Source organism: Corvus kubaryi, unplaced genomic scaffold, assembly GCF_017639235.1.
Source record: "Corvus kubaryi isolate FWS band 111438036 unplaced genomic scaffold, C.kubaryi_AGA036_p1.0 37396, whole genome shotgun sequence".
NCBI classification, from domain to species: Eukaryota; Metazoa; Chordata; class Aves; order Passeriformes; family Corvidae; genus Corvus; species Corvus kubaryi.
In genome coordinates, this window is record NW_024581135.1 from 536,203 (window position 1) to 546,317 (window position 10,115).

The following is a 10,115-nucleotide window of genomic DNA, read 5'->3' on the forward strand; positions in this document are numbered from 1 at the left end:
TGTAGGGTGCGCGGCTGGTGTGGGGCGCAGGGCAGCAGAGGGGCACGGGGCTGCTGGGGGAACTCGCACCAAGAGCCTGCTTTGTGCTCTGATGAGCGGTGTCATTTATTTCTGCCCTCAACTTGTTTGCAGATGAGTCACTGGGTTTCAGGAACGTCAGAAAGAGCTGCCGCAGGAACCGAAACGCACTTTGTTTTCAAGCACTCAGCGGGGTGACCGTGAGCAGGAAAAGAGGAAGAGGCTTTGAGTCACCCGCTCCCCGCGTTGCTCAGTGTGCCTTGGCAAGTGAGCAGATGACACCCGGGGGCACAGATAGCTTTCTCAGGAAAAGGGAGAGAGCTTTCCCCCTTGACTGCCGTACTTTTTAAATATGTTTTTTCTTCCCCTTAACTCAGAGGGGTTCCCCCAAGGAACTCGGAGGTGAAGGACAGACATCTGAATCTGCTGTTGTGGTGCTGCTGTGGTGTGCAACACTTCCTTGTCCCTGTGCCCGTCTGTCTGCCAGGAGAGGCACAGAGACCATAGGCACTTGTCACAGATCAGCCACCAACCCTCCTCCAGGTGTGTGGACCAGATGTCTCCTGACAGGCTGTTTCTCTGTTGCAAGATGCTGGGTTTTTGAGGGATGAACATTTGGGATGGGGACGTACTGACACTTCAGCCATACAGGGCAATGAGGGGATGCCCTGGAGTGGGGGAGGCTCCATGCCAATGTTTTCGTGGCACTAAGAGCTCCTCTGCACCAGCAAATGTTGAGCACATGGACACCCATCCTTGTGCCTCCTTCATGGACACCCATCCCTGCAGCTCCTCTGCTGCAGCTGGCAGAGGCAGGGCCCTTACAAAAGGCGTGTAGAGCAGCTCTGTGTTAATCTGTCGTGACAGCACGTGCCAGCCTACACTGAACTGCCACACAGCTGGCAGACAGAGCCCAACACGCTCACCCCATGGCCCTGGCTGCCTCCTCCCCTGCCTGTGCCCCTGCCAGCCTTTCCTCCCAGAGCTGGCAGTCCCAGGCGTGTGTGGCAATACTTTGTAAAGGTGCATAAAAGGTCTCTACTCAGAAAAATGACTGTAACTTGTCTGTTTTTATTACATCTCTGCTTTGATAGCAGTGGCCCTGCTTTTCCCCTTGCAGGCTCACATCCCAGCCAGGGTTAATTGTGTCCAAGTCTGGCTGCTTTGCGCAGTTACTGTCCCTGGTATTTGTCCAGAGGTCTCAACAAAACCTGTCACAGTGTGTTTCAGAAGAGTCTGTTGGGGTGCCCAGTGATGTCAGTGACCTGCAGCAGCTGGGACACACGGCTCCAGCCGTGGCTGCAGGGCTGTGTGCCGGGGTGGCCCTGCTCCGTGGGTGTTTAGGGCTCGGCTGGGTGGCTGCCAGGGCTGGCAAACTGCTCTGTCCGGGGCTCACCCGCTGCTCACCCGTCCTCCTGCACTGCTGACCTGTGACTGAGGGGCAGCGGGGACAGGCGCCCACTCCACTGACCCACCCAGGCCCAGGGCTGCTTCCTGTGCTTCTCCATCACATCCAGGAGCTGGAAATTGGAAGGTTATTCAAAGCCATGCTGAAATAACAATGGTCAGGTAGTAACTGGGGAGAAAAACCAACCCAGCCAGAAGTTCTCAGAGTCATAAATCTTCCTCCAGCTCTGGCCATCCAGGGAAGGTGCAGGGATGACATCTGGCCAGGGCTCTCCCTGGCACTGTGCCTGTCCCAGCTCTGCCACCACAGCCCCTTGTACCCTGTTCCAGAGACTCTGCATGGACTTTGCTGTGTGTCCCCAGATCTGCTGTGCCAGGGAAGTCCTTGGTCCCCACTGAGACCCGAGTGCTGTGCTGAGGTCATTGTCCTGCCCTCGCTCCGCCACACTTCCAGCTTCTGCTCTTGGCCTTCAGCTCGTTTCCCTCTCTGCAGCTCAAAGTCCCTCACTGGCACCATGAGCCAAAGGCAGTGCTATTTTCCCGTCTTTGCCAAAAGGTGAGTTGAGGGATGCCAGGGATGCCGAGCAAGTCGGAGTATGAACAGGTCGAGGTCAGGCGAGTGCCTGAGGCAGGCAGGGCTGTAAGGACAAATCCTGGCAGAGCAGCAGCTGCTGGTGAGAATTGTGTGCAGGAATGGAAAAATTAAGCAGATTTCTGTAACTGCCAAGCCTGATTGTTAACTCCCCTGTGAGCACAAGGCACAGCGAGAGCCTGGGGCTCTGCTCGGAGGGATTTGTGTTACTCGCACCTAAACCACAGGTCACATGGGGGCCCTTCCGCTCTCGCACTTCGGGGTGGTGGCAGCCCCGGCCGTGGCACAGCGCTCGCCCTGAGCCCCGAGCCCCGAGCCCCGGGCCCCCGGCCATGGCACAGCGCTCGCCCTGAGCCCCGAGCCCCTGCCCATGGCCCTGCGGCGGCTCCTGCAGCACAACCTGAGCGCCGGCCCCGCGGGCGGGGAGCAGGCGCTGCCCATGGACGGCAGGAGGATGCAGCACTTGGCCAGCACGGTGGCGACGCTGCCCCGCGGGCGCAAACAGGTACGGGCTGGGCGCGGGGCAGAGCCGACACGGCCCGGTGTGCTCCGGTTCGGTGTGCCCCGGCCTTGGGGGGCCCGGTGTGCCCCGGTTCGGTGTGCCCCGGCTCGGTGTGCCCCGGCTCGCCCGGTGTGCCCCGGCTCGCCCGGTGTGCCCCGGTTCGGTGTGCCCCGGCTCGCCCGGTGTGCCCCGGCTCGGTGTGCCCCGGCCCGGTGTGCCCCGGCCCGGTGTGCCCCGGCCCGCCCGGTGTGCCCCGGCCCGGTGTGCCCCGGCCCGGTGTGCCCCGGCTCGGTGTGCCCCGGCCCGGTGTGCCCCGGCCCGGTGTGCCCCGGCTCGGTGTGCCCCGGCCCGGTGTGCCCGGCTCCAGGACGGCCCCTCAGGCTCTCCGTGGTTTGGGCTGCCGGAAGGGTGACCGCCGGGTGCCCTTAGCGGGCTGGTTCTGGGGATGGCAGGGGATCTTGGCGGCACTGGCGGTGTGGGAAGCTCTGGAGGAGCCAGAGACGGGCATCCTGCCTGCGGGGCTGGGGCTGTGAGGGGCGGTGGTAGCTGAGATCCGGCCCCGGCTGAGCTCCCCTCCATTTCCAGCCGTGTTGGGAGCCAGGAAGGGTTTGTGCTGTCTGGGTGCTCCTTTGAACGTGCATTTGCCTCGGTCAAGTGGCCTGGCCGCCCTCTGCGTGCGACGCTGACAGAAAGCGCCCACCATGTGCCATTTCCATCTGGATTTGGGAGTGTTTCTGTACAACTGCTGGGGCTGTCTCTGCCTCTGGGCTTTTCCCCCAGAGCAGCGCAGTGCGGCACAGTGCTGCTGCTGGCCACGGGATTCCCACAGAACTGTCTTGCTGTGGCCGTAAGTCGTCGGCTGAGCAGTTCCAGCTCTGAACTATTTGTCTGACATGAAAAAGCCTGAACAGAAAGTGTGAGGCATGATAGTGTGAAAGTATAACCAGAAAAATCGTGTGCAACATCTGTGCACTGAAGGCTTTGCTTTGTTCAGCCACGGAAGGGCACTTAACCTTTTCTTGGTACATGTGTTAGGGGATGAGAGAAAGCCAGAGCCGGTCCTGCCAGCGCTGCTGCCGGGTGGCACCGGCTCCTGCGGCTGCGGTGGAGCCCTCGGTGTGCGGCGGTGGCCGCTGGCGGGGACAGGCTGGAGGGGACAGGCTGGAGGTGTCGGCTGCGATGTGGCTGCAACTGGTAAAGCTGAGTTACATCAGGGCCAAGGACACGCTGCAGGGACCGTCCCCAGAGCTGGGGTTCTTTGCCCAGGTGTGGCCCTGCTGTCAAGCCCTCTCATCTTCTCCCAGATGGGTGATACATGGCCTGTCTCTCCTCCCCTTGTCCCTCAACAAGTAAATGCACGTCTGTGAAGTTGCTGTTTCTGTAGGAGGTCATGCTGTGGCACCATTTTGTCCTGCTGAACCTGTATTGATTACAAACATCTCACTGATAATGGAACTCCTTACTCATGGTTCACTTTTTGGGGAAGAATCCATGTTTAACACTGATCCTAGCTCTTCCCAGAGACCTCTACAGGCACAGCTGTCCCTAGACTGAAGCAGGGGTCCTGGGTGCCTGTGCCTGGCTGGGAGATGCTGTGCAGACACTGCAGAGCTCTCTGTCTGCACTCCAGGAGAGGCACAACCTCTCCTGGCATGGTTCAGTTTATAAACGCCCACAGATTTTTAGAGGAAAGGGACAAAAGTGAGATGAGCTCTTGGCACAACAGAGATGTGATTTGTGCTCTGAGCTCGCCACTAGCATCTGACAGGAGGATTCGACCTCCAGGTGCTTTTCCTCCTGGTTGGAAAGTTCAAGCTCTCTTTTGACCAAGGCAGAGGCTGCGTTGGTGTGAGGCGCTGGTGGGATGCCACCAGCTGGTTTTAGTTCTTCTCTAAACCGCTGGTTTTATCTGTGTGCCTCGAAGAACCACAAACATACTGACCCCTTTCCTTTCCTGTTTCTGGTCACAGCTTGCCTTAGCCAGATCCAGCTCCTCGGGCGACTCCTCCAAGCCTCAAAGGTACGATTCTATGATTCTATGATTCTATGATTCTAAGATGCTCTGATTCTAGAGTCACTGTCTTATTCTGCATGAAACGTGTGTCCCGGGAATTTTGCCAGCCCAGATGGGATGGGGGTGCGAGGCAGAGAGTGGTACCCAGCACCTGGGACGTGCAGGTGCAGTTGTGACCTTTGGCTTGAGCAAAGGAAGAGGCAGCAGTGCCAGGGTGACACCCTGCAGGCACAGGGAGGGGTGATGGTGGGGACACCACTGTTCTGGGTGGAAATGCAGTCCCACAGAGCACAGCCCCCCTTGTTCACACGGAATTCTGTGTGTTCCTCATGCAGGCACCTCGTTGCTATATTGAAAGAGGATAAAGAGACGTTTGGGTTTGAAATCCAGGTAAGACTTTAATGACAAGTTGATTCCTTAAAAACAAAATGTGGTGCAGAGTCTGAAGTGTCATATCCTCAAAATGAGGTTAAGGCCAGTGGGAGCAGAGGAAGGCGTCTGTCAGAGCTGTGAAATTTGAAGAGCTTGCAGCACTCATACAACACAGGGATGCTTTTCTGAGGATTTTTTCATAGTGAAGGTCACAGATGAAAATTTTTGGCCTTCTCACAAGTCAGAGTGTTGAATGTAGGAGAAATCCCGTCCAAATCCAAATAAGCGGCAATGACAGTGTTTTCTTACCTCCATAAGTGAATATTTTTGGGAGAATTGTGTATGAGAATATTTTCATATAAAATGAGAGATCAAAAAACTCTCTTAAAAATTACCTTACACTGGCTTCTTGCTACCTCCTTTAATATGCACAGAGAGGTATGTACTTTTGAAGAAGATATTGATATATTTTTCAATAAATAACTGCTAAGCATGACTTTTGGGGCAGAAGCTAAATCATACAGGAAGAGATTCTGTTTGGTGTAGAAGTCAGTAAGTCATCAAGTAGGAGAACCAGAATGTTACCAGGAGTACTGCTAGTGGGAGATTTTATGTTTGTGGGTTTTTGTGAGAAAGGTAACTCCTAATCAGCAGGTCTGCTAAAATCCTGGCTACAGTTAAAAAATGATCCCAGGAATAAAGGGACATAGTTTGGGAGCAGGGGGATCTGCCTGCCAGCAGCAGGGCACTTTCAAAATGCTTTCCTCTCTTTGCACACACAGGGAAAGCAGTATTTTCTGTGAAATTAGTGTATTAGGAAAAGCTTAACTTTGCCCGTTTTGGGTCTGTGACTAATGAGGGGGTCAGCGCTCAGCTCATGAACAGAGGAGAGCTTTCAGAAGGGAGGATAATTGAGTCAATTATTGGGCTTTTGTGTAAATTGTCAGGGCAGATTTTCATTGTACGTGACATTCTGATTAAAAATAATTGTTCTTGGCACATTTTCTTCCTGAACGTACATTCAGCGTGAGCACTTCATAGAGAGTCTGGGCTGCAGAAAGGCAGCATCTGTCAGATACTGAGGGTGTTTAGAAGCTGTAGTTTCATTGCTATGAGATAAATTTAAGGAAAGCAGAATAAGGTGATGTGAAACTTTAGGTCTACATCTGCAGGGAGCTCATGCTTCACTCGTCACTCTTAGTTTAACCAGGAATTTTACTGCGAGTCCAAAGGCTGGAATCACTGCACTGGGGGGATTTGGCCAGATGAGCTCTGAACTCCCCTGGCCTCCATCATGTTGTTCCACACTGGATGAGAAATTTGGGAACCCAATGTGAGCTCTTCTCTCTGCGTTAGAAGTGGCAGTCACAGGTTTCCAGGAAGCTCAGGCTCAGTGCTGAAGGCAGATGTGGTATTTGCATGTCACCAGAAAACATTTCCTGCTGTCGCAGGATCCGGACAGGCTGCGGCACCGGATTTTGCATTTTTCTAAATTCATGTCAGCACCTAGAACCACACGAGGGATTTAGAGTAATTAGAGTTACTTAATGTTTAGTTGAATGTGTAAGGCAAGAATAAAAAGCACTTTTAGGAGTGTGAGGATGTGTGTGGATGATGACTTTCAGAGGCCAGAAGAGCAAAAGTAGGTTCAAATCTTCTCTCTTTTCAGTTCCCATACAAATGGAGCTCTCTGTAGCAGCAGCTGACTACACACAACATTCCCAATGAGTAGGAGCCAATCCCTTGAAAAGCCTCAGTCCCATCCTGCCATGTTCCCCTGGGAATATGAGGCATCCTTCCAGAAAGGCATTCCCACCTATGCTGACACATTCTTGGTTGAAGTTGCAGCGTTTTTAATACTGAATAACCAGCTTGTTTTGCTTTTTTTTTTTCTCCAAACCCAGTATACAGGCACCTGTCAGGTGTCTGCTGTTTTCTGCTGTACAAATTAATTTTAATTGTTGGGTTATAGCATTTTGGGGTTCTCACTTGCACGTAATATACTCTGCTCGTCACAGCCTTCTCATTGAAAAAGTACTGAATTTTAAATGATTTTCATGGCTCCAGGATTGGTAACTCTGTCCCTTTGGTGTTAACAGACTATTAGGTTTCCACACCAAAATGATTTCTCCCTGGAGGTGTGCACTTGCGTCTGCAGAATCCAAGAGGAAAGCCCTGCCCATCTCTCTGGCCTTCAGACTGGTAACTATCCGTGGGTTTTCCTGATGTGGGAGGTCTCATCCTCCCTTCTGCCTGTTGCTGTTCCTGAGCAGCAGGTGGAAGGTGTGCACAGCTGCTCGTGCTCACTTTGGCCTCTGTGTGTCTCCGACAGGTGACATCCTCACCAGCATCAACGGCGTGAACACCGAGGGGTTTGGTCACAAGCAAATAGTGGACTTGATAAAGTCTTCAGGGAACTATCTGAGGTGGGTGTTTCTCCTTCAGACGGGGTTTGGCCTGATATCATCTCCCACTGAAGGCAGGATCGTGTTGTCCCCCAGCCCTGCACTGTCTGAGAGGCAGAAATCCCTCTGGGTAGAGCCTCTGTGCTTCAGGGCCAGCATCACCTGTTCCCACAGGTTAGAGACCGTCAATGGGGCCTTGTTCCTGAGGAAAATGGAGCTGGAGGCCAAACTGCAGGCACTCAAGGTAATATGATTGATTAGTTATTCCACTGTCAAATGGAGAGGGCTCAGTGGGTTCCCTGCTGATGGGGGCAGGCGGGTGTTCCCTGCTGATGGGGTCCTGGCAAGGGCTGACACCTGTGGGTTCCCTGCTGCCAGCACCCCCAGCCGCCCCAGCACTGGTCCCTCTGATAATATTTTTTGGAAATGGGGAATAGAGAAGAAATGTGGTCACAATCTCAGGACTGCCCAGGTGAGCTTAGGCTGGTCAGTTTGGGTGTAGGAATGTCCAGCTCCACAGGGTTCATTGGATTGGTGGGGAGGTGCCTCCTGTGGCTGTCCCCAGGCACAGCCTCACCTCTTTGGTGGGTGTTGTTAATCAGCTCTGCAGTGGTTTATTTTACCCCAAGAGCTGGCCTGCAGCAGAGGGAAAGGAACGTTGCTGGGTGTTGGAAGGCCTGTGGCACTGGGGGGCTGTAAGGATTTCCGGGTGGTGTGTTCCCAGCGCAGGCAGGGACGGTTGGCTGTGCCATTCCCACACCACGCTGTGAGGCCCGGGGAGGAGGAGTGGGGTGCCTGTTCCTGGTGGGTGGTCCAGGGCTGGGCAGAGCTGCAGAGGAGCGCTGGCACTGCCACAGCTGGGTGATGGTGGGCTGCATGCTCTCCGGGCTGCATGCTCTCCGGGTTTCAGGCTGCTCCTTTCCAAATCAGACGTGGCCAGTGCTTTGGCCAGAGCACCCTCGGGCATGAGCACACTCGTGTTTTCTGGAAGAAATTTGCTAAACTCTGTGAAAACTGTCTGAGTAAAAGTGGGACACACGTGTTTCCTGACCTGCACTTCTTAGAGTGTTTTCTGTTCAAGTGCTCTGTGCTTCCGTGAAGTGACAGAGCCTCTTCCGTCTCCTCCACAGCAGGCGCTGCACCAGCGATGGGGGGAGCTGCGGGCGCTGCTGGCGCGGGAGCGGCTCTTGCTGCACGGTACGTGTGGGGACCGCAGCCGGCCCCGAAAGCACTTCTGCAATCTCACTGTCATTTGCTTCCTTTTCCCCTCTTAATGAAGGCAAGGGGCTGGCCCAGGGAACGCTTTTGTCCCGAGAGTAATGAGCTTGGCTGCTGCTTGACCAATGCACACCAAGGGCTCTTTGCATCAGCCCTAGGATATGAGTTTATGTGGGTGGTAAAATTTTTTCCATTCTTACTTCGGTCTTAGCAGGGAAGAGGCTGGTTTGGGTTTTTTTATGGACTGCCCAGGCACCAGGGTGCAGTGCACCCCACAGCCAAGAGCACCTTCCCACGTGGAAAGGGGCTGCTCCCTGTGCCAAGGGGCTGGGCAGGATCCTTCCCTGTGCCCAGAACAGACGTCCTGCTCCTGGTGATGAGCAGCCAGTGACTAACACTCCTCTCTGGCTCGTGCTTCCAGGGGAGGTGAACGACAACACTCAGCTGGGCACGCTGGAGCTGGAAGAGCCCAGCTCGTGTGGTGGCTGCAGCTCACCAGCACCCTTCTTCCCAAGCGAGCCCCGCTTCTCCAGCGAGAGCAGCTCCCGCAGCCGGCTGAGCTCCATGACGGTGGGCAGCGAGGACAGCTTCTACCAGGGCAGCGCCTTCGAGGACTCGGCTGCAGAGAGCCTGAGCCGCCAGTCCAGCATGGATGATGATTGTGTCTTCCCCAGGGATGGGGATGGAGCTGCTGGGAGGAGCTCGCTGCGCAGGAACCGCAGCATCAGCCTGGCCAGCAGCGGGTCCATGTCCCCGCTCTGGGAGAGCTGCAGCTACTCCAGCAGTTTTGGGACCCTCCCACGGAAAAGCAGGAGAGCCAGTGTTCGAAAGCATCTTTTGAAATTCATTCCAGGCTTTCACCGGGCAGTGGAAGAGGAAGAAAGTCGGGTCTGATGTCACACGTGAGCCCTTCGATGCGTGGGCTCCGCATGTGGGGCTGGGGCTGCCGCTGGCTGGGGCACACCGTGGGTGCAGCACGGTGGCACAGCAGGGCACGCCCCCAGACAACAGCACTGATGGGATTCACACAGCTCTGGCGTTTTAATTATTTTCATTTTTAATCAGAGCACACTGCGGACCTCTTCATTAATGTGAAAAATGAGTGACTCCAAAATGTGAAGAACCTTTGCAGAACTTCCTCAGCGAACTTTACTGTTAATAACAGTTTTTAATTGAATGCGAAATTGATAGCTATTTATTTCCTGTTACCGGAGTCAGTGTCTTCCAAAGGTCTTTAATAAAATGAGTGCTTCTACTAAAACCAGTGACAGAGTCCTGTTGGGAAGAGGATGGAGCCTGGAGCGAATGGCAGAGAGACCCTGGGCAGGGATGTTCTGGGATGACAGGTTTAGTGTCCTGGCAGCTGTTGTACAAACTATGTGATAACCCAATACTGGTTTGATCTGAGCAGCTGCAGTCTCTGCCAGCTGCTGATTTTCCATGTCTTGCCAGGCTGTCTCATTCCAGGGGATTTGGAGTGGAAAGGACCCTCCTGAGCAGGCACATGCCCCCAGACTCTTCTGCAGAGCCAGTGCCGGGGAAGACAGTGGTGTCTGTGGTGCTGCCCAGAGCATCTGTGTGTGCCCA

General features: G+C 54.6%; 1 protein-coding gene across 2 annotated transcripts; it reads left to right on the top strand.

The window, feature by feature from the left end:
- Positions 1-65: 65 nt before the first annotated feature.
- Positions 66-9,789, top strand: LOC121670427 (cytohesin 1 interacting protein). 2 transcript variants are annotated; one of them, XM_042040604.1, is made up of 8 exons: positions 66-2,522; positions 4,490-4,539; positions 4,869-4,923; positions 7,005-7,107; positions 7,238-7,331; positions 7,485-7,554; positions 8,444-8,507; positions 8,950-9,789. In XM_042040604.1, the coding sequence occupies exons 1-8, from the start codon at positions 2,388-2,390 to the stop codon at positions 9,420-9,422; spliced, it is 1,044 nt and encodes a 347-aa protein (XP_041896538.1). In that variant the 5' UTR covers positions 66-2,387; the 3' UTR covers positions 9,423-9,789. The 2 variants fall into 2 exon arrangements, with proteins under 2 accessions (XP_041896538.1, XP_041896537.1); XM_042040603.1 differs by having other exon boundaries at positions 1,102-2,522; positions 8,441-8,507.
- Positions 9,790-10,115: the final 326 nt, after the last annotated feature.

Coding starts and splice junctions, on each gene's coding strand:
- LOC121670427 (XM_042040603.1), top strand. CDS start 2,388: ATGGCCCTGCGGCGGCTCCTGCAGCACAACCTGAGCGCCGGCCCCGCG. Junction 7,332..7,484: donor TCTTCAGGGAACTATCTGAG/GTGGGTGTTTCT, acceptor CTGTTCCCACAG/GTTAGAGACCGTCAATGGGG. Junction 8,508..8,949: donor GGAGCGGCTCTTGCTGCACG/GTACGTGTGGGG, acceptor TCGTGCTTCCAG/GGGAGGTGAACGACAACACT.